This window comes from Corvus brachyrhynchos, unplaced genomic scaffold (assembly GCF_000691975.1).
Source record: "Corvus brachyrhynchos isolate BGI_N302 unplaced genomic scaffold, ASM69197v1 scaffold17, whole genome shotgun sequence".
Lineage (NCBI taxonomy): Eukaryota > Metazoa > Chordata > Aves > Passeriformes > Corvidae > Corvus > Corvus brachyrhynchos.
The window spans coordinates 8,518,292-8,543,326 of record NW_008240046.1 but is presented as its reverse complement, the minus strand read 5'-3'; the positions used below and the strand labels follow the sequence as shown (position 1 = coordinate 8,543,326).

Sequence of the window (25,035 nt, the reverse complement as noted above, 5' to 3'; positions counted from 1 at the left end):
TGCAATTAAAAGTTCAATTTTGTATTACTTTAATAGCAAAAGGATAGTTAATTTTTACACCATTTACAAGAGAAAGTTGCAGATCGGAATCATCTCAAGTCTTTAAAAAATACTAGGTTATTTCCTAGGAAACAATATTGGATCCATCTTTCCATGTCCTTGGAAAGATGTGACATGGTTTCAGAAGTCTCTCTTGTTCCAGCAGTTCCCATCCACAGTAATTTCTTTCTTAGGTTATGAAAAGGTCAAGATTTGTTCGTTAATCAGTATGTCGGCAACTTCTTTGCTTTAGTTTTTCAGGAAAATAAGAACTAAAATAAAAGCTCACATTTTATTTCATCACCTCTAGGCTTTGGAACAGAATGATTATCCCTTGCTAGCCAGGGGCTTTCAAAGGACAAAAGGCTGGCTATACTTTTCTCTAAAGCATTCATCACAAATCACAAGAAGTGAGATACAGACCAGAGAAGCCAGGGATAGTATGAAGACTCTCTTGAGTATCCAATTTCATTATTAAACAAATCTTCAAGAGGACTCTCTTCACAACTACTAGAAATACTGATTTATTTTTCTTTCCCTTCATCATAATGTCCTACACAAAATTTTATTTCTTTTCTGTATCTGGCTTATTTTATTTAATTTACTAAATTAACTTACTGCCAAATACTTATGACCTAGAACCTGAATCTCTCCTGAATATTTTAGTTTCCTGAAAAATACTTCATTGAAATGCATAGTGGATAATTTCCTGTAAGATGTAGACTAGCTGCTGTCTTCTGCTTTGCTTCATGCAATTTTTGTGAGGGAGGGAGGGAGGGAGGGAAGGGAAGGGAAGGAAGGAAGGAAGGAAGGAAGGAAGGACATTAGGACATTGAAATCCTTTAAATTTTACAATACATGAGTATGTTAACTTGCAAAAGAAATAGGAATATCAGGAAGTAATAATTTTCAGCACTTTCAATACTTTTTAATCAATGATGGTCTGAACAGTATCTAACTGCTTTCAGAACATATTGATTTTTCATGAAAGCCAGAAATCTGTAGCTGCAGCAGCTTTTCTATAGCTTCATATGAGAGAACAGAGTTGATGAAGATAGAGGCTATCCTGAAGTCCCTCTCTAGTAATGAAAAAGTAAGTCAATCTTTTGTGATATATTTTCCTTAGTCTCAACTTTCTCATAACTTTAATATGGAATTTCCAGCATAGGAGAAAAAAAAAATCAGGAAACTTGCTGCAGTGTATTTGTTAGTATGCCAGGGTTGTTTCTATGTATATACGAACATTATGGTTTTCTCCAGAACTAGGTGCTTCTAGTGCCAGTATTTCAGGACTGCTCTGTTAGGAATATTCAGGTTTCATAACACACGTACCAATCAGGAGAGCAAGTCCTGAAATATATGGTATTTTGTGTGGTGTTTATTAAGCTGAAAGTTTGGATTGTTTAGTCCTGTTTAAATGTAGCTTTGAAGCTATGTACACTTGTAAATACTCTCACATTCTCACAAACATAAATTAAGTTTCCTCAGACCACTTGCAAACACACAGAAATTTCTTTTTACTACTTATGGCAACACCATCTCCTTCTGCTGCCATTATTTGTTTTCTTGATGTCCGTGGAAAATACTTCAAGACAATCTGTCACATCTGCAGCAACTGTAAGTGTATACTTTGAGCCAACATCTTTTCCCTGCTTGGATTTCAGGCTTGAATTTATGCATTTCTTTGATGTCTTCACAAGAAATTCTTACACTTCGTAGGACTCACTGCACATAGCAGGAAATATATGAGCTTCCAAAAGTTCCCATCCTCTGCTTTTTGGGGAAATCCTTGAAATCTCATTGCTTCTAGTTTTCACAGAATTTTATCTTTTCCTCAGACTCGGTGCGGAACTGCTCCTCTGTGTTCGGCAGTGTTTGGCATTATCTTCTCAGCCATTTTGTCCCACATCTAAAAGGGGCATCCAGATTCCATTAGGAACCCAGAACAAATTAGTTCCACCTCATTCTAAAAACTCTAAGAGATAAGATGGTTTTGAACTAGATACCTTGGCTAAAGATGTCAGTTTTAATGGCTTGGCAATTTGAATTATGTTAGTCCAGACAGTTTTCAACCCATTTCACTGTCTGCTCTTCCAGCTCATGCTTCCAGCTTTAAAATGAGACTGCTTTGGGAGACACTGTAGAAAATCTTATGAACGCTAAGGTATGTTATATTGTCTGCTCTCTTCTTGCCCATGAAGCCAGTGATTACATCTTGAAAGACAAATCAGGTTGGTCAATTAGTTAATTGACGTTGATTACTCCCAGTTACCTTCCTGTCACTCACGTCTTTGATAATGGATTCCAAGGTCTGCTCTGTGATGTTTTCCTGGTCTGAGATGGGCTTACAAGCTTAGAGTCATTGCTTTTTTACCTCCTTTGAATATAGGTGTAAGTCTTTCCCAGCCATCAGGAACACCCCACAGCTGTTCTGGTTTTCCACTGATGCTAGTGATCCTGCAATCACATCAGCCATCTCTTTCAGCATGCCTGGGTAGATTTCCTTTAGTTTCACAGGTTAGAATACATTTAGTTTCTCTAAATAGTCCCTAGCCTGTTGGGTTCTCACATCTGGATGTTCCCATATGAAAAGTAATCAGAGTGGTGCAAATTTTCACTAGACTAGAAATACAAAACAATGGAGAAATAGGCACTAGAAAGGCAGATTGAAAAATCTTGATCTAATTTATCTGTAGGTTAGTTTATCACGACTATCACCACATCACTTAAAAAACAGGCAAATATAAATAAAACCTTCATTCTATACTGCTGTTTTGAGAGACAGCAAGTTTTGCAACTTGCAGCATACACAGCCCATTCCTTCCTGAACTGAGTTCAGATCACAAACACTGAGTTTGAAGGCCTAAAGTACATGGGTGGTCAAGGGTATTGCATTCCCCTCTTCTTTCCAATGAAAAACAAGCACTCATACAAGGATTGGTACAGTGTTGTTTTGTTTGTTGGTTGGCCGGTTTATTTTCACTAAGTCATATTTCTGCTTACTTTGCTGCCAAGACACAAGAAATAAAGAGGTTTTTTTTGAAAAAGATATCTACCCTTCCTGAAGCCAGCCTGTAATTTGAATTTACATGCAAAACTAGGGATTAAGGATGGGTGAGTGGATACAAAATTTTGTATTTATCTTACTCATACAGATCTTTTCACAAAACCTTTTTCATATGAAATACAGCTACTTTTTCATAAATCTACTCTGCCAGTCAGCAGACTAACTGCTTTTTAAAAAGCACCTCTTCTTTCCATGTGATGAAATGGGATTTGCAGCCTTTTAGAGTTTTTTGCACTATTGTAGCGGTCAGGAATATTTTCAAATGCATGTGAAAAATTGGTTCTAGAAGAGTTGAGTGTGAACATAAGATTCAGTCAAAAGTGTAATGGCAGAAAATGCTTCGTACTTTTAATAGTCCCTCTTAACTAAAATACAGAATAATTCAAAGTCTCCTTACGGAACTGGTATTGGTATGAAAGCCAAAAGTGTACTTGGACTCTTGTGTGCTGTTTCCCTCTGCAAAGTTTTGAAAGCTTAGAAACTGTGAACTACATTTTTGTAATATGCCACGCAAAGTTTGGGAAAGTTGGAACAATTCAGGAAGAAACTGTACTAGTAAGGCATGATCCTGGGGAAACACAGGAAATGCTCAGCACTTCACAGAATTGGACCCTCTTAGTACTCTCAGGGTCTGCAGTGCATCTGTCTGCAAGCCTGAGTGAGATTTTCATGGGAATAGCGTGGGAACACAGACATCGATGAGATACTTCTCTGCTCAGAAACCAAAAATAAAATTCAGAACAAAATAAATAGTGATCCTGAAAGAAGAGCAATTTTAGAACTTCTGGAAAAGGAAGGAGTTTAAAAGGGCTCTCTTCATAGTAAATGTAGCAATTAGTAAAAGTTTTAATAGAAATCCTGTGTTTTAAGAGTAGATTTTTATTACCTTTTATGCTTATCCATGTTTGCCTACACAGAACTGTGTCTTTAAAAAGGAAATGGACACAACACAAACAGGAAGATTTTGAGCCAAGTTGCCTCAGCTTGAGGCTTCACTTACTGAAGTAATTGGCAGAGTTCCTACCACAGCTCTGTATTGTGCTGTGTAACAATTTCTTTTTTCCCGTGAATTAGAAATGTATCATCTATAGAAAACAAAATTGTTTGGAATTTATGTTAGATAAATGAATGGCAGTGTTGAATCATCTCCAACTTTTAAGTCCCCCATAAAAAGAGTTTACAAAATAAGGATTTTTCAGCCAGAGCATGTCCTTCACCAACTATGGCTGGCCATTCTTTGAATACAAAATTATTATACCTGTCAATTAAGATAAAAATTGCAGTATCATTTTGTGGTGTATAGACCTGTGTCTACTCTAACTCTCACTGATTCTAACAATCAAGATCTTATAAACAACTGAACTAAAATATGGAACTTCTTACTGGAAAACATTTTGATATCAGAATGCAAGCTACAAAAATACAAAGCATGCAAGATCATTTAGAGTAGAAAAGTTTAGTAATTGTAAGAAAAAAGTGTATATGTCCAAAAATAAGATTAATTAACTTTTTTTATGTGTTAATCTTGCAAAATCCTACACTTTTATGCATGATGTGTAGAAAAGTCTATCACGACAATCAGAATACTTGCAGAATTGACTTTTCAAGCACTTGAAAGCCCCCAAACATTCCTTTTAATGGTAAAGCATTATTACTTACATTTTAAAGATGAGAAAAATTAGATGTTTGTAAGATTCATAAGTGGCAAAAAAGATTGTCCAACTACTATTAAAGTTTTAGTAGCAAACCATGACTCCCCAGTAGTCTTGCTCTAAGAAAAGGAGTAACTAGTCTGCCAGCTTACCCATGCACTAAACTCATCCTAACTTTAACTTGCAGCATATATAGCTGATTATTAAGGTGTTGAATGGAACCCAGAATCCCCTGCAATCGTTTGCAAAACACCCCTCCTTCCTCCCAGGCTTTTAAAATATGTCAGCAGCATGAGCAAAACTTCACAGATGTATTTCCCTTGGTTTCTGTGTTTTTATGGCATCAGAGCTCCCAGCTTGGCAGATAATACCTGAGAATAAAATGCAATTACTGCAGAGACAGAAGACATGGAACGTGTGTGCTGTCTGTGCTGTTGTCTCTCCGTGTAGGTACGTACTAGAAAATGTTAGTTCAGGGATTACTCAGTTGAACAAGGTGTTAAAAGACCCTGAAGACATGTAATAGGAGTTGATCATATCACAGACCTGGAGCAGTGATCCTACTGGTAGCACTTCCAGCTGAGGAAATTATATGGCAGATGAAACATATATTTCTCTGGTTTATTAACTGTACCAGAATAACCAGGTATTGGGGGTTTTGAACAGAGGAAATTTGATACTCAGTTTGACCAGAGTTTAAATATTTAAATAGAAATGGATATAATTGTATATTTTTTCTCAAATGAAAAGAAAGGTGATTAGGTTGCAAGCATGTTAGCATACAACAGCTGTGTAGATGAATCTTTTGTTTTCCAAGGAGGTTTTTCAAGGGCTTGGGGTATTTTTTAGAGCTTTCATTTTTATATTTGGATTTAAAAAACTACTTTGCATCCTTTCCATAAGCTCTTTTTGGAGTCAAAGCTCCCATTTATTTTCAAAAAAAGAAAGTTCTCATGTTTACTTGTTATGAGATTTTTTTTCTTTTTTCTCTCTTTTGGTTGTTTTCATATGGGCAATATACTTTGAATTTTTTTGGAACTTAACTATATTGAAAGAAATAGGAATTCTTGAATTAACTAAAATGCCAATTTTCTACTTTTCACCCAAAACCTGTGGTTTTGATTTACTGACTCTGTCACCCATACCCTTGACAAATGTTTAAAGGTTAACAGACTAGGTATCCAGAGGGCAAAAGAATTCATTTCATTTCATCTCTTTTTCTCTTGGATGATCTAGAGATATACTGAGTTAGTAAAGTCACTGTATTGGTGTTTGGTTATTTTTAAGCTCAAGCTTGCTACACATGCATGTTGAAGCATGAACAAACTGAGATTCCAAGAATATGGTCAAATAAGCAAATGGGATCCCAGTAGCATATTTTATTTCCCTCCTTTATACCTCCACCTCCTGCCCAAGGTAAAACCACTGTCAGCTTGTGTGCTACTAGTGCTTGGCATTTTTCTTCTCACTGTAAAAGAAAATAGGGTGGTTTATGTTAATCTATGTTTCTATATCTTTCAGTAAACCAAAATGAAATACAATAATTATCATTTTTATCAGGGTTGGTGATAACTTACTGAAATACATTAGTTTGACACTTACTCTCTTATTCTCAGTCCTACTACCTTGCAAAGTTTGATGTACTCTTTTTCCATAATCTAATACCTCCCTGATGCTCCCAAACCCATCACTGTTTCTGTCTGGCATGCTACTCCTCTCCTGTCTCCATCATCTCACAATTAGCATCACTATTTTGTGAGTCTGCAGCTTTCTGAGCAAACAACTGCGAGGTTCTGCAGAAAGTAAAGGTTTCATCATCATAGAAGAAATGTAACTTTTGTAGTAATTTATTCTTTTATGCCTGGAATAAAACTCAAGATCAAGAGCCTCCTGGAGGATCTGCTTTAGATCTTTTCCCAGCTGGTCTAACAAAAGTAGTATCCCAGTGACTGAATATACATGAGACTGTAAGCATCAATATTCATTCCAAAACATACGTTTCATGTTTTAAAAACTAGCTTCTTGGGGTTTGCTTTTTTATTTATTTAGTTAGAGAACTCCAAACAGTTGTAACAGCCTGCTGTAGCTAACAATGGGAAGAGGCTCTGCAGCTGGGATTATCTGCAGAGATTCAAGAGTGCAAACTCACACAGGATCAATCTTAATAAATCTCAGTAGTTGCTGCTCTCCCAGTAGGTGTCAGTTGCTGCAATGCTCTACCACTGATTTTCTTATGCAGAACATAAAGCTGGATGCAGCGAGGTCTCTTTGACCAGCATAAAAACTGATCCTTCACACATAATATTCCAGAAACTATTGCAGAGTCATGGCTGCTAACCTCAGTGATATCTGCATCCAGGAGAATAACATTAGTGGAATACAAAAATGTAGACAGCAATCAACCACTGGATTTGGTCTGAGTATCAGAAAGATCATTAGAATCAGATTGCTCACTTACAAGGCTGATGATTTCTATAGCTAAGCTTTTTTCAATTGGCTCATGAAGATGCAGCATCGGTGCTATGATAGATTCTGGCACTTGTAGCCATGAGGTGAGCTTCCTCATTTTCATATCTGCACCCTTCAAAATTAGTCAGAGCTACTTGCTTTTCTCAGGATGAAGGACAAAAGATTCCTTTGTTTTCTTTGAGGTGGCTAAGGAAAGACAGGAATGGTATGATTCTGTTGGGTTTAAATTCCCTTTTTGTTCTACAAGTAAGTGCTCACAGGTGCTTTGTAACTTGGACTCATCATGTAACAATTTTTAGTTTCTATCATCACATGATACTATGATTTTTTTATTTACATGAAACATGTTCTAAGGTTATAAATTTTATATATAAGGAGAAAAGTAAAAGCTGAAATCACCTGGGATTCCTGTCAGCCACATAGAAACATTCCTCAGATTTCAGGTCTTTAAGGAAAAATCACATTTTTAGACATTGCATGATGTTGAAACTAATAAGAAACATGAGACTAATTATCTTTATACTGTTGCCTTATAGAGCTGCATGCCTTCTGGTTCCCAAATAGTTCAGTTTTGCCAATGTTGCAGGATTTATTCATATGTTTGTTATTGTAAAAGGTTTTATAAGATAAATATTAGCCAAAAAAGTTACTTGTGAGCTTGGGAAAAAAGCTCTCTGTGTAAATGAATCGTAATAGAACAACTGCCGATTGATGAAAAGCATGAGCACTCTTGGGGCTGCTCCAGTTCTAGACGTAGTGTGTCACATCTCAGCTTTGGTGTTAACATTCAAGTTATGTTTTCTTTAGGGAAGAGATACACATGTTTGGGAGAATGAAAGGAAGCACAGATTGTTATTATTACCAAAAGCTATATAAATGCTCCTTAACATGGAATTAAAATTTAACTGACCCCATTTTAAAATACTGTATGTCCATCCCAGAAAGTAGAGGGTAGTTTAAGTGAAAATCAAATTCCTTATTTTGTGAACTCCTGGGAAGTACCAAAAATAATTTTATTTAAACCTTTGCTTTTATTTCAAGTTGAGTCCTTATATATAAAGAAGCTGAGGTCTAGCAATTGCTAATTTGAAAAAAAAAAATCATAAGTTTTCACAAAATACGTGACAGTAAATCTTGGGGTATTTAGGAACCTGCAGATACTGCTGTGAAGACTTTAGTATCCCTATAGAGAAAGAAATTAATTCTTTACTATGGCCAAGCTCTACTTAATGGTCTGGACAAGCTGCAGACAGGCTTTTGTCCTGTCTGTCATATGAACCAGCTTCATGTGGTCCTGACAGATTTCAGAGCATTGGGAGCTTACCCAGATCTATGGAGAGTGATAAGACCAGACAGAGCACAGGACAGTTACCCTGCATCTTTGTTTTGTACTTCCATTCCAATGAGAGTCACACTCTGCCAGCTGAATGACGAAGACAGAGGAAATTATCAGACCACCCCAAATGAAGGCTCTTGGCAATGGCCTCATGGAAGGAGAGCTGCCAACCATCCAGCACTAACTAGAAGAGGTCTCTGTGCATGACCCGAGTGTCATAAAGAGGCTCGAGCAAACAGAAATATCTAGTCAGGAAACAAAGTAAGTGTGGAGAAGCATGCAGGCATGGAGGAGAACACATGCAGGCAAGCATACAGCTTTGTATTTCCATTACAATTAAATTCATAGTGTTGTCATAATCTTAGCCAGACACATCTGAATGTGACATTAATTTCTTTTTAAAAATGAGATAATTGATGCAGCTTTATTGTTGGGTGGATTTTAATTGCCTTCCGTTCTACTCTTCAGTAAAATTAAAGACCACAAAGAAGAAAGACCTGTCTAAATTCCCCTTCTGAAGCTAGTCTGTCATGAAAGTTGGTGATTTTATTTTTTCTCTTCCCTCATCCAGATGGAAAAAAAAATAAAACCATCGGGAACGGAAAACTTAATTTTAAAAACTGCAAGTTTAATAAAATAATGTTTTGTAAATAAGTCTGAATTATAAACTAATAATTCTTGTTGTTTTTTCTATATTATTGCTACAATTTCTGTTCAACGCAAATACTAAAATATTATGGCACTTGAAATTAATTAGAATTTTTGAAAGGGTTTTCTACATGTTTACTCTCTTAATTTGATTCATTAGCATGAAAGGCTTTGGTTTCAAAGATCAGAATTTACCAGTAGAGATACTTACTCAGTATTTTGGTGTAATGGGGATATTACTGAGGAAATTCTGCTTATGGACTGCAGTATTTCCCAATTCCAAACCATCTGAATGATTGTGAATTTTTTTCTTTTGTAAAACAGCCCAGTTAATTTTTAATTACTACTTATCCAAATTAAGAAAATTGGAGCATACCTTCTAAATAAAATAAAATAAGAAGTCTGTTTAAGAACTCCAGATTATACAGCACATGCTGTTTAATGATAAACTGAATAATGCTTAAAATTTGTTTTCTGACCGAGCATTTTTTACCTCAGTTTTCAGGTACAAACTTCTTCTTGTTTACTGGAATAGAGTTCTCTGTCATTTGGTTCATTATCCTTCCTTGGTAATTGTACATTGCGTTGATATTACCTCCTTTTATTCTTGTTAGAAGCTCAGTACATCATCCATATTTAGAGTATTTTAGATTTTTGTTTTCATCAGTCGAATAGAAGGAAGATAAGTGAGATATATCTCAATCTACATAGTTGTTTCTGGTCTTAAAATCAATTATCCTCTCTAAAACATAAATATAACATTATTTTCTGTGTTTGCAGTCTTTGGAGGTTGATCTCTTTTCTGCTTCTATTGCAATATAAAGCTTCTAGTTTTATAGAATGAATTCAGTCTTGAAGCAAATAATTTCAGTGGAAACCACAATGTTTACTATCTCTATTTTTCATAACAGAAGCATCCACTAAGGTGAGAATTTACACCATGATCTTTAATTGCAGGAATAAGAGGTGAATAACATAAAAGGGATTCCAAAAATAGGGTAGGGGATTTATAACATCTTAAGCTCAGCAATTGTGAGCTACCTGTAAAGGCTGGATTTTCTCTTTCTAGTCAAATCCCCATATGTTAATCTTTGCCCTGGAGTTTTCCTTCACTCTGGGCAGTAAAAGATATTATCTCCTCATGCAAAATTGTAGAAAAATGCTTACAAATCAAGACGCATTGAATCATTAGCAAGGAAATTTTCCAGCATTTCTATTCAAATACCTGAAAAAAGCTGAATAGCTGACAGACTTTTAAGATGGAAGGACTTAATAAAATATCCATTGTTGGTTGGATGGCAGTAATAAAAATGTGCTTCCAATGTAATGCCAAATGCACTTTATCTTCTGTAATAAAAAAATTCAAAAAGTGGATTTATTAACTTTTAAATAGAGATGCTGTATCCTTTTTTGTAAAACTGAAATATAGAGACATTCCAATGTTTTTATGAGATACTACAACAATAAATAGATGTAACTGGATAATTTCTTCAGAAATACTATGATACACGTTCCTCCACAATAACTTGCCTGTTTATACAAATATTTGCCACCTAGGGCAGCCCTTTGCAAATGTGTCAGTCATGATAGAGCTCTTTATGTTATGTGAGTGCAAGAAACCAAAACAAAATCTACTTTAATTCTAATCATAGTGGCTTTCTCTGCAGGTTTGGAGTCAGTATACAAATAATGTAGCTTTTCCTACAGTTAAGGGAGAGCCCAGCTCTGTTCAGGTCAGACTGGGTGTACCTCAAGTTTTTACAGTGGCAGTCTTGCAGCTCAGCATACCCTCACCACTGCTCCCAAACACGATGCTTTGCAGATGATGCCTCTTGCTTTCACCACCAAGACACTGCACATATTTATTGACTATACCACTTCTAATCTGGAAAGCTATGGTTCTAATTTTTTATCCAAGGTCAGAGATGAAATATGTGAATTTTGACACTATAATGGAAGGAATCTCATTTGGAGGGTGCAGAGGGATTCTCTCTTTCCTTATTTCATAGTGAAGAACTGCTCATGGCAAAAATGAATGGTTTCTCTTGGAAATTATGGGCTTTTGTTTTCATATTTATTATTCTGTTATATTCTTAAAGCCAGAAGAACATTTTGCTTGGGTCAAACAAAATTTTAATTTGTGCAAAATTTTTATTTTAAGTTCTGATTTACCAGAATTTTCACCATTTCTTTTTCTTGCTGGAAGACACCTTTTCCACCAAACTGAATACCACCATCTAATAAAATTCACAGGAAGTGGCTATTTAACCCAGTATTACTAGGTAATAATATCTATATGGTCAAGGTAACAGCAATTTTAAAGAAAAATGTCCAATATGTGTTCAAAATGTACAGGACAGCTTCACCAAGGACAAATTCTACCTGACCAACCTAGTTGACTACAATAGAATGACTACATCAGTGGGCAAGGAGAAGGCTACAGATGTCATTTATCTGGACTTCTGTAACTCCTTTGATTTGTGTGTCCCCCAGAATCCTTCTCTCTACGTTGGAGATAGATGGATTTGATGGTTGGACCGTTTGGTGGGTAAGGAATTTGCTGGATGGTTGCATCCAGAGGGTAGTGGTCAATGTCCCAGTGGACATCAGTGATAAACAGTGTCCCCCAGGGGTCTGTATTGGGACCACTGCTGTTTAATGTCTTCATCAACAACACAGGCTGTAGAATTGGGTGCACCCTCAGCAAGGTTGCAGACTACACCAAGCTGAGTGGTGCTGTTGATACACCTGAGGGATGGGATCCCATCCAGAGGGACCAGGGCAAGCTTGATGACTGGGTCCATGGGAACTTCATGAGGTTCAAAAGACCATGTGCAAAGTCCTGCACTTGGGGCAACCCCTGGTATGAACACAGGCTGGGGAATGGACAGATCAGAGCAGTCCTGCCAAGAAGGACTTGGGGGAGTTCATGGATGAGAAGCTGGACATGAGCCAGCCATGAGACAATCTTGGGCTGCATCCAAAGCAGCATGGGCAGCAGGGTGAAGAAGGGCATTCTTCCCCTCTGCTCTGGTGAGACCCCACCTGGAGGACTGTGTCCAGCTCTGTGGTCCCCAGCAGAGGAAGCATATGGAAGGGCTGGAGTCCAGACAACGGCCATGAGGATGGTCAGCGGGCTGGAGTACCTCTCCCGTGAGGAAAGGTTGAGGAAAGGCTGGGATTGTTCCACATGGAGAAGAGAAAGCCTCATTGTGGCCTGAAGTACCTAAAAGGGACTTGTAAGAAAGATGAGGGCACATTATTTGGCAGGGCAATGGTAATAAAGTGAAAAGAGGGTCAATTTAGATTAGATATGAGGAAGAATTTTTTTACAGTGAAGATGGTGAAACACTGACAACTGGCACATTGCCCAGAGAGGTGGTAGATGCCCCATCCCTGGAAACATTCAAGGTCAGGTTGGACTGTGCTCTGAGCAACCTGATCTAGTTGAAGATGTCCCTGCTCATTGCAGAGAAGTGACCTTTAAATGACCCTGCTAGCCCAAGCTATTCTATGAGTCTATAATTCTATAGTGTTCTACATACACTTTACAGTCATATTTGCACACATATTTTCAATGACACAGTTGCAATATGTTAAGGATGTACACAAAAAAATTCATATAACATTTCAAATGAGATTTTCATAATTTAAAAATCTCATCCTCTAATTTAAAAGAAAAAGCTGCATATATTTCAGCAGTGGTCTGGTTTTTTTCCTCTTTTTCTCTCCTTTTTTATTTCCTCTTCTTTCTTGGGGCTGCTAAGAGCACATACTATTAGAAACATAGAGAGAGGTGTGACTTTGGGAGATGTTTGTTGAAATCTTTGAAGGGTAGGCATCTGCTTTTTTCTAAAACACGTGATCTGATCATGCAGAAATTGTTAGTCCAATTCTTCAGTTCTGTGAGGAGAGTGAGAAATAATGTGAAGTTACAGTGAACCCATCTGGTCAAGCAGGAAAATCCAGTTTATTTGCTTCATTGCCAGAAATGTTAAATCACTTCCTGGGAATGCAATTCATTTGGAACATATGGAACTCATTGGAAGGCCTCCAGTGAATTCAAGACTGTACTGAAGATGAGACAATTTCTCATAAGTAACAATCATGTTTTCCCACTGGGCAGCATGTAAGCAGCATGTGTAGCTGTGTTAACAAAAAACTAAACAATAGGAGGACTGTCTGAGATCTTGTTCAACAATATTTGCTCATGGTTTACTTTATTTTAAATTTTCAAGAGATGCAATGTCCATTTAGGCTTCTTTCTTTCAGCATTTGAGCAGCAATAGAATGTGTGGATGGAACTTTTAGCTCATTTTACATCTTAATTCAGAAGCACTGCACTCTGTTTAGAAAACAGATATTTGAAAGCACTCTACCTCACTCTACCTTTCAGTTTTCTGGAACTTAAAATGCTTCTTCATTTTACTTAACAGAAGTATAAATTTTGTGACTTCCCTATCTGCCCTGAGGCTTGATGATTTTATGTATTTCCCGCTACAGTTTTTTACCTGGGTTAAATCCACTAAACGCTAGCAACCTTTAAGACTGCCATCTAACAAATTCACTAAAATATATATTTCACTGTAAATCAACATGTTTTAATGATCATTGATTAGAAATATTGTATATTTCCAGGAAATAAATTGAGGTGACAAACGGCATTATTAACAACTGATTAATCTGATTAATCTATTAATCTAATTAAATCTGATATGCCAATATGAACAAAAATCTACATGTTAATGTGAATGATGATGACAGCTGTTTAGGAAGAGTTCATCCAGTGACTCGCAGTGCAATTATAAACATGATAAAAGCCCATTTAAGTCTGTCATACAGCCACCAGAAAATTATCTTCTCCACTTGTCATTACTGTATCCCCATTGAGTCTTGTAACTGCTTCCCCTGAGCTGTTCATCTTGGCTTTGAATTTTAGACCTTCCAGAGGCAGTCCCCATCAAACTGTTATCTCTTTTCCATGACACAGCTTATGATTTCAGTGCAGACATTCTTGGTTTCCACATCATCAGCCATCTGAATGTTGTTCTCTAAGCTTTTCTTATCAAAAGAAGATCCCTTCTTTTGATAAGAAAATCATACCTTTTCTAGCTAACAAACTCAACATTAAAGTGTGATATCAGCCTGTCCCCATCTTTCCTTCTTTTGTCCTGACCCTCTCATTTGATTCACACTAATGTTTCCTCATTCTTTCTTGTGCCATTAAGGGTTTTTTTCCTGTTTGTTTGCTTATTTCTCACCTTCTCCTCTCTACAAAGTTGTCTTTACAAATTTCCTCCTTGGACTAATGTGAATAGAGAATCTGAGGTTTTCATTCTTATTTTCTTAATTATCTTGGCCAGTGTAACCACTTAAGTCTGGGAAAGAGAAGAAAAGTACGTACTCATTTTCAAAATTATATCAGCTTTTTATAAAAATTAACATATGATACATTTTTCTTTCTTTGAAACTGAGACCTGGATTCACTCTGTGATTTTATTGGTTTTTGTCATGTTAATTTTCCTCAGTCTATGGAAATTAATAACTTTGTTGCATTACTGGTCCTTCTTCTGAACAAATATATGCTTGTATAATGCAAGAAAAATGCTTTTCCAGCAAAAGGCTATTGTTGGTTTGAATAATATTAGTCTGATCTGATTGTATAATATTTTTGAATGTCAAAATCAAACAACACACATTTAGCCAGCAAGAGTACAGGTGAAAAAGAAAGAATCACAAAGGCATATATTAATGCCTATCATCTAAGACATGTTCTAGTTGAAATTTTGTTGAAATTTTATGCAGAAAATGCTATGAAACATTACTGTATATAGCAGGACAAATCAAATCCTGAAATTAAATTTTCAAAGTCTGTTTTGAGAAATTCTATAGCAAGTCTGAAGTTGGTTGTTTTGTTATTTCTGTTCATCTCTCCCCTTTTTCTTTTACTTTGAATCTGCAGCAGGAAAATCTGCTGAATAAAGACTAGACTAACATAAGTGAAAAGGATGTAAAATTGATACCTTAGCTCATGTGGCAGTTCTGCATACATTGCATACACAATCAGATTTATCATCTAGACTTTCTTGCCTTTATGCTATGAGCACATTTTAAAATTCTTTTTATGTGTTTGCTATATAAATTTCACTTTACTGTTAATTCAATCTATAACTGCATTTTTTCTAGGGAAAATACTCTCAGAAAGTTCTTCTATATTACTCTGAAAGAAAAGGATAATATGAAAAAATTCTACATCTATTGCAAAAAAAAGAGATGTCTCATGCAATTTTCCAAGCCCAGAAACAATTATAGCCAATATGAAAACAATTCTATTACTTGTCTCTGAAAATTTATATAAAAAGTAAGAAACTGGTCTATTATAGAACAACATGTATTTGAGCCTGCAGAATAAAGATTTGGCATTTCAGTCTAATCTTCAGCCACACAGATTTTGTCTTCCTCCCTCAAAACTATTAAGTAATTTCCCAGAGGAATTTTGTGATCATGTGTTCTAGGATGATTATTTCAAAATGTGATCATAGGAGTATCTTATTAGCACCATCTCCTCCCTTCTCTCCTTCCTGGTTCTTTCTAACGGTAATTAGTTTCACAATAGATTATAAGACACTCAAATGGGAAGTGTATGTTTCTCTCCAGAGTGCTTGACACGGTGAGAAGCCAGTTTTTTCCAGACCTTCTAGACACTCACACAATTTACCCCAAGATTTCATAGTGTTTCCCTAATATTACTGGTATTCCCTGAATATTCCCTAACATTTTTTAATAGTGGTATCTTCTTTGTTTTCTTTCAGGCTATGCCAGTTATTTCAGAGAAGGAGAAGGCTGGTGAGTAAATATTTACTCGTTTTCTCATTTCCTTGTTGTATTTGTTTTTGGAATACCCTGTTACTTAACTAAGTGATAAAAGACAGGCTTCAGCTGTGGGCTTTCAAATGTATAGGATTACAGATCGGACCAATGTCTGCGTAAAGGCTATTTGTTGTTTCCTGAATAGGGTAATTTCTCTTCCTAAAAAGCAATCCAGTTTTCCGTGTCATATAAATAAGGGTGTTTGAAACTGTCCTACAAAGTTGAATTGCAGTTGCTCCTTACATATCAGTATTCATGTAGTTACTAACTTGTTATTTGGTGTTAACATCTATTATGATTTATTTGATGTCTCAATCAACAAACATGGGTGCAAATGGGCTTTCTCAAGTCAGTGGAATTTGCCTTTTGACTTGGTGTAACCTTTACTGTCTGTCGTTAAATATGGCAAGAAATTTCAGTTACCTGGAGTATGCCACTGGAGATAGTAACATTTGTTTTGGCTAAATACTTCTAGAATATTGAAAAATTGTTTTTCTGATGTTTTCTGTTATACGTGCCGTCTGAACACTGAATGTGCTTTGGTGTTGGGATGTGAAATCTATTACTGATGGCCTGCTAGACACTGTCAAATGGATGTATTCTTGTGAAAAACACTAGAGAACACTCCACTCAGCACTATAGCTCTCAAGAATCTCTGTCAGTTGCTTGTCTTCAATTCTAATTGATAGTTTGCTACTGTACTTTGAATATAGCTTGAAAAATACCTCAAAATACCCAAGTTCCACCTGGCACTCAGATTTATGTCTGATTTTTGTTGGTGATGTTTTCTTGTATTAACCTGGTTCAGACTGTTTCTTTTCTTTTGCTTATTAAAGGAGAGGAATAGGTTAAAAAAACTGTTTGATAGAAAATCTACAGTAAGAGTCAGTACCGTAAAAGCTATGGAGCTGTCTGCTCAGGATGTTGCTACTTTAGCTATTAAAGTTCAGAAATAATTCCCAAACTGTGACCCTTATTTAATAAGATTTTTCTTTATAGATTTCACAGGCAGCATTATTCGGTGTTTCTTTTTCTGAGGCAGTTCATATTTGGTCACATCTTCTAAATTATGTCAAAATATGCAAACTGATTATAACTGGCCTTACCATTTGAAGCTAATTTCAAATAAAACTAAAAGATCTATGCTTACTTCTTTGGTGTGAAAATTACCTATAATGTCAATGTTGGTAATCATATAAAATAAATGTATTTTTGACACACACTTTATAACCTGTACATATGTATATGAGTTTCTCTCTCTTTTCCTTCTTTCTGGTCAGACTTTTGTGCTATGTTTTTCTGTGGACAGTATTACATTTAATATTACAAATATTAAGTGGAACTTCATTCTGCAGGAAATCAGTTTGCTGACATTTCCATGCACATGAGCACAAGCTAGACTGAGAATGAATATGTGGTTGCCTTTTAATCAGTTTGGGCATTTCTTTAACTCTACAGCTCAGGAGTTCCTGAGGCTATGATGGGTTATTTTGCAATATTAAGCATTCATGAGGGAGATGATTATTAAAGTCAGGCCTAGTCACTTGGTTCCAGGGGCAGTAAGTGTTATTCTAGTTAAATGCAATTGGACCTTGAATCAGACGTTCAGATCCCATGCTTTGCAATGTAACTTGCTGATGTTTGATCATTGCTGCTGTCACTTCACCAGAATGACATTACCTATAGTCATGAATGACAAAGATATATGTAAGGTGTGAAAGCCTTCAAAAAATAATATCACATATTTGCATGTCTGCTGTAAGAGAACAAAAGAAATACTAGTGTTGATATTTATTTGGAAATACCAACGATCTAAAGCTTTCTACTTTATACTCACAAGCGAACTAAAATATGTCACAAAATATTACAGAACAAAAAGAAGTCGTTGTTTATTTTATTACTGCAAAGCTAATAACATCATAGGCAAAGAGATTGAATAGCATTGTATTACAATCGGATTGAAATGAACTCAAAATTTCTAGTGAAACAACTTTTCTCATTTTGAGAATTTGAACTAATATTCTCTGGTATGCCCCTCTTTTCTACTTACTACTATTTGGTTACCTCTGGGACTGGAGTAAGAAATAAAATAAAGTAGAAAGGCTTTTATTCCACTGTTTCTGGTTTAGAAATTTTATATATAAAATAAAAAAACTGTTTTTACAAGACCTTCTATTCTGTAGACTCCAGATACTTTGATATTTTCAAATGCTTTTCCTATAGGCAACCAAACATTTAGATCCTTAAATGGACTAAGCTGCCTAAGCAGCTTAGAAGTTCACACATTACTGATTGTGTTTATAGCATTTTTTAATCCTTGAAATTAAATATTTTTTTCGATTTTATATATTTTCCAACATGCAGTAAATTTTGACATCAAATGCAAACTCCGTAAAATGAATACTTATTGAAAATAAAATAAACACTCATACCATTTTTAGATTTGGAGCAAAGCCAAACATCTGAAAACATTGCTGCTTTTGTCAATTAATAACTCAAGAGTTGCATAACAAATTTATTTTTTTAATAGTGGAAAGTGCAGTAAAACATGCAATTGCAAAGTGCCTTTGGCAAAAATCTATAAATGGTCAGTATATTGAGCAGAACATTGGTCATGCCTAGACATGCGCACAATTGCTTCCACTTGTGTGAATTAGGGCATTGTAAATGATATACTGTGGCATCAGCTATTTCTGAGTAATGCATTTTTAAGAAGTCTCAATATTGTTGATATTTCTGGCAATGTTGAAAAAAATAACTCTTTCAAAACAACATTTTGAGGCAGAAGTTATGATCAAGCAGTATTCACAGTCAGAGAAAATGATGGCTCAAGCCAAGAGATGACTCAGGGCTAGTAATGTTGGCACCTACCTTAAGAATGCAAGCCAGAAACCAGATTCAAAACACTGTATTTTCAGATTCATCTGTTTTTCTTTTGAGTAAATTATGTATTTGCATACCTTTACTCACCTTGCTGACTGTAGTGATTTATATTCTCAAATTCTGCCCAAAAACTATGAAGAAATTTGAAGGATGGAGAACTTATCATACCTGTCAATAATGGAGGTGTCTGTGTCAGGGTTTGCAGTGTTGACTCCATTTATATTAAATAATCAGCATCTGAACCTTTGGTTCACGTGGCTGTATATCAGCATCTGTTTTACTAACATGAATCACATATGAGACTTCATGAATGGTACTGGTTAACTCTCCACTAACTGTAGATTCAAGATGGCTCCTGACACAGATGCCAATATTCCGTACAATGAATCCACTGTGAGCTTCCTAATGCAAGGCTAACTCCGTTTCTGGAGCAGTATTCTCAAAACAAACGTGAAATGACTTTAAGCCAGTATTAGAATTATTGCCTAAGTCTCTTTGTGTACCTGCTTCATGCTTTCCCAATTTATCCTCAAATATTTGTATGGAATAGTGAACTCTGTGACTTAGAAACATTGCTACAACAGAGCCAGTGGGAAAGGTAGAGTAAATATCCACATCTGGTCACAGACAAGAACAGCTGGCTTCTCTTGAGGTGATGAAACTATGTGCTGTCAATAAACAGGACAGAAGGTTTAGTCTAGCCCTAAACAAATTTTAAATAAATATTAACACCATTGGTGCATAATGCTCAGCATTATAATAAATAATTTTTTTCCTGTGCATAAAACAACTGCCCTGTGGTAATTTTTTGTTGAGTATACATTTAGAATAGCTGCTGCTCTAAAAGTAAAAAAAGTTATTTAAAGTGAGAGCAATTGAACATGCTTTTTGAGTTTTCATGATTCTACCAAAATATTCCCTTGTGCTTTAAAAATATATTGTGGAGAAAGTGCACAACCTCTTTGGGTAAATCTCAGTATTCTCTCTAACTAGTAGGTTAGAGAGATCTACTTCAGCACAAATAAAAGTGTCAGACCTTGATATGTAGGAGAAGAGATTTGATAGCCCATTTCACATCTGTGTTTTGTTGATCAGCAAGCCAACAAGAGGATAAAACATGAAGCACAGTAAAAAATAGCAGCCTCAGTGGATCTCTGGCCAGCATACAGTGTTTGAAATCTCCCCAGTGTTAGTATTACAGTATGGGCCTAGCAGTGAACAAGCCTTTTTTTTTTTTTTGTCCTGCATCTAACCCAGATTTCTGGTAAAGACACTATTTAATAAAGTATTGTTCTTTGGTGTTAATTTTCCTGGTTGTCTTTTGATTCAGAAGGAAGGCAAATACACGGAGGATTAAAGGGACCTTAATGGCAGGGTTTTTCCTCTCACAGACTCTAATTGTCCGTGTCAGGCAGCAGAGGACACTTGGTGCTCAGCTCCCATGGTGAGATGAGCAGCAGAACAGGAGGTGATGGAGTGATGACAAGGTGGGTCGGGCTGTCTGTGAGAACTCACAGCAGGAGGACCTGGAAAATCCAGTAGCGACAGGTTCACTATCACGTAACAAGGCACATAAAAAACCAGCTGCTTGGCACATTAGGTGGAGGTCTTTTTATTTAATCTAATTTAACTGCAGCTCTAATCAAAAGGGAAAAACAATAAAATCTTCACTAGATTTTACAAACATATTCTAGATCCAGAGAAATCAATTCTTTCTGTGAGCAGTGTTCACTAGATGCTGTTTTCATAAAGTCATTAAGGGCTCATCCATATATAAGTTGCTTTGAACCCATAGCAAACATTAAAAAATTCAGTTTGACTGGCTACAGGATATCAGTTTCTGCATAACCTGGAGAGAAATACAAGGTAATTGGCACAGTTACTAGCTTTTTGGCTGCCTTACTTACTTACTCTTGCCAGTATTGTAGAATAAACCAGGCAAAATGAATTACTAATTGTTCCATTTAGCAAGTGTTTTATCTGGTTTTATTAGAATAGTCTTACTAGAGTTTTTGTGAGACCTTAGTATGAAGTACCAGTTTCTAGTTAGGTAATCCTTCTTTTATTGTCAGTATTGCAACAGTTATAAAATTTGGTGTTTGCTTTCTAAATAACAATGTCAGGTGAGCACTCACACTTCAATCTGTCATACTGGAAAACAGTTATAGAAGCTCTGCCAGAAAATGCATGGATGGCTGCCAAACACTAATAGATGCTAATAGATATATTTTTATTCTGCTGCTATTTATTTCATTACTAGAAAATATGATGATGCCAATAGATACCAAAAGCTGACCTTTCATTATAAGATTCATAATCATTTTTAGTTGTTTAGTTTTCTTTATTTTTTTTCTAAATGCAGTAAAATAGCTGATGTCAGGATTTTTGGTATTTGATTTTTAGTGGCTTATTAACCTCACACTTGTGTAGTTGTTCTTCTGAATAAATTACTTCATTTTTAAAAGTCACATCATATTCACTGTATGCACATGGACATAAACATATAAACTTTAAAATCCACATAGCACTGTGTGAAGCCAAAGGTGCTGTTGCCACTTTCTTTGAGTTTTGGAGGAAACAGTAGGCCCTACGGCAGCAGCTTTCCTATGAAAATCCCCTTTAAACCATGCTAAATGCACTAGAAGCAGGATGATGCCTAAAACTCTTCATGGTCACCTCTAGTATATTACTTTTGTTAGTCTTAAAGAGTGAAGGGTAGGGTCAGGTAGTGTGAATGTTCTCTGAGGAAAGCCAGTGGTAAGAAGGCTGTGTACCCTTGGAGAAGGACACAAAAGTTCAGGTACCAGCCTGGACAGAAAAACAGGTGTTTTGTGGAAGGCTAAAACAACTTCCATTAAAAAAATAATAATGATTAAGTACATCTGCCATATCTGGGAACTAGCAGAACCTGTTTTGCATCAAATTCCTTAAGCAGCTTCTGCTTTCTTTCTCCACCTGATTTGTGGAGAAAGTATGGGTCATCAGTATGGACCTGCTTTTACATTTTTTAGAAGAGCTTCTTGAATCAAAATATGCCATTGTTACTTCAAAGGCATTTAATTTTCTTCATATCTTTAATATAATCTCATTTATTTGCATCTTTAAAAGCTTAGATAAAGAAGCTTAACTGAATTATTTCAGGCTAAACAAGGATAGGCCATTATTTTTACATTGTATTATACATACATATACTTTATCATACACATTAGGGTTTTTTTAACTATAATATCTTTCTAGACTCTTTGATGATTTTGTTAATTTTGGAAACAACTTTAAATATTTCTTTGACAAACGTTCAAATGTAATTTTTCATTTTAGAGGAGACAAGCTGTGCCTAAGTGCCTTATATTCCTGTGATGAGCAATCAAGTTTTGATTTTCTGATGGTTTAATGTCTTTTCTTAAGTAATAAAATTACCTTATTCAAATCAAGCTATTTCCCTGATAGGAATAAAACTTTATATAATACCAGCTGAGTGATTGCTGCTGCCAGCTATCATGCTAAGTCTTTCAATCCAATGTCTTTTTAAGGCCTGTACTTTCCTATTTAAGGCAAGTTGTTTTTATCATAGAAATTAAGTGATTATACAAAACCCCAAGCATTAACATTGAATTATTTTAAAGATATTTGACATTAATAATATTTCATCACAGATTGATAAATGTAAGAACATATAACAGACTTCATGACCTATTAGTGACGTAGAGTTAAACAAAGAATAACTCTCTTCAAGGAGACCTTTGGAGATTCTTTCTCCAACCTTCTGTTCAAGCAGGCCAGCCCTGAGTTCAGACAAGGTTGCTCAAGTCTTTTTCCAGTCCAGTCTCGAAAACTTCCAAGAACAGAGCCTGTGCAATCTCTGTAGTTAAGTGTTCTGCTGCAGTACTGTCTCCATGGAGGAGACACTTTTCCGGATGTCCAGCTTGGTCCTTCCTGGTTTCAGCTTATGCCTCTTGTCTCTTCTCTTTTCATCCTCACATGCACAATATAAAGAGCCCAGCTCCATCAGCTTGTTTCCCTACTGTGAAGTCCTGGGGAGCTGCTGGTAGGACCCCAAAAGCCATCTTTGCAGGCTGAACAAGTCCTGCAGCCTCAGCTCACAGGCCAAGTGATCCAGACCCTGACCCGCTTGGTGGCCATCCCCTGCACTTTTTCCCTTTTATCAATGTCTTTTGTGTGTTGGGAGGATCCTGAAACTGGACTCACTGTTGCAGATGTGGTCTCACAAGCACTGCACAGAGAGGGATAATCCCTTCCCTCTATCTACAGGCCTTGCTTTTATTGATACATCCCAGGCTGCTGCCAGCTCAGTTTCCTGCCAGGGCACGCTGCTGGCTCATGCGCAGCTCACTGTCTGCCAGCACCCCAGGGCCTTTTCCATAGAGTTGCTCTCCAGCCAGTTTATTATCATTTATTTATCCACCCTTAGAGACTGTAAAATCCCAACTTATGAACAAAAACATTGTGAAAATTGTGCTCTTTGTTGTCAAAACAGAAAATACAGCAGGAGACACAAGAATTTTTTACTTTCAGACAATTCAATTTTGTATTACATTAAAAGTAATTATAATATGTTCAGATTTTAGACCACCAAACAGACTGTAAACTGGTACTCAGTATATTCTGGCTAGTGTCACATAATTAATTTTAATCAAGTGGCTTCTCAGCATAAAGTTAAGTATCAGTTACACAGTGACTCAGTAGCATTCATATTACCCAGGCCACACGGTGGTCCCCTTTTGAACTGGACATCAGAAACATTCTAAAAGAGGTAGTCCCTGAGAAAAATTGCTTTTAAATCAAAGAAAACATGATCAAGTTGTTCTTCCTCTCCTTTTTTGGCTATAATAAGAGTAACAGAGAATGGTGATAACCAATTAATCAAGTTATTTCTAGGCTAATTTCGTTCAGGTTGAGTTCATGGCAAAGACATGTGCTGATTCAAATGAAATAGAAATTAGCTCACTTGGTCCTAATTGATACTGACATGCAGTCATCAGGTTGTGGTTTCCAAAGCAGTGATGATTTGGAAATTAGGTGGTGGTCTTTCTTTTTCAGTGTCCAGAATAGAGGTAGCATCTGCAAAGCTGAGGTGCCTGCAGCCAAATTTTAAAATTAGCTTTTGACTACATTTTGATAGTTATTTAGGTACCTGAAGATGAAAAACAAGCTCTCTGTGACACCTGCTAATTGTGCACCAAAGCCCAGCCAAGTTTACTTCTGGGCGGTAAAGTCTGCACATGGCACAAAATCATGATGATTTTTTTCTGAAAAAATTAAGACACCCTTCTTTACTTCTTTGGGTTCCTAGACAACATTCGAAACATCTGTACTACATTATGGTCCTGTGTTCATATTTGAAAATAGGACTTGAACTACTAAGTGGTTTCAGAGTTGTTGAAGATGAACCAAGAAGAGCCTGAACAATTTTAAACCAAATTTAATATGAAGAGCTTAGAGTACTTAAAAAAGTGTGAAGATAACTTCTCTTTTTTCATCTGTTAAAACAGAAACCCTTCTGTGGTTTTGGAAAATTATTTCAGTCCCAAATCACTGGAACATGTTTTTTGTTGCTTATGCACTTGAGGTACTCGCATGCTCACTTTACTAGAGTAAAAAGTTGCTATTCAAAAATTCTTAGGGAAAAGAGAGAGGTCTTTTATGTTTGATGAGAAGACATGATTGTTTACATTTTTCTAAGGCCATGCTGAAAACTCAGGTGAGAGACACCCAAAAGCCCACTGTGGATTAGGCACACCTGGAGGCAAAATGTCCTCCTGATACGGAACCATCCTTGGCAGGACAGTGATAGGGCTGGATGTAACTGCAGTGTCACAGGTTGCTCAGAATGGTTTTTTTTTTCCTAGTGGGAAATTTTGACCTGTGCTCTGAATGTCTCCTGCTATAGCAAGTGATGTTTGAGAGAATTGTGGCTTCTGCCACAAATAAATAGTGTGTTCAGCCTGAACAACTAGAGCTTTTATTGTCTATAATCTGAAAGATACCAACTACACTGACAAAAAGTGTTTTTCATTATCCTGAAGATTTTAAATAGCTTGTGGTATCCAGTC

At 36.2% G+C, this 25,035-nt stretch overlaps 1 protein-coding gene across 7 annotated transcripts in view; it reads left to right on the top strand.

The window, feature by feature from the left end:
* Positions 1-25,035, top strand: part of DLC1 (DLC1 Rho GTPase activating protein) — a 219,937-nt gene that overhangs the window by 74,390 nt on the left and 120,512 nt on the right. For 6 of the 7 annotated variants that reach the window (XM_017744514.1, XM_017744511.1, XM_008641434.2 and 3 more), the window contains one exon: positions 16,024-16,057. In XM_017744514.1, coding sequence (XP_017600003.1) covers positions 16,024-16,057 — 34 coding nt within the window. Of the gene's footprint in view, positions 1-15,815; positions 15,882-16,023; positions 16,058-25,035 lie in introns of those variants that run through there. The other variant, XM_017744517.1, reaches the window with a different exon arrangement.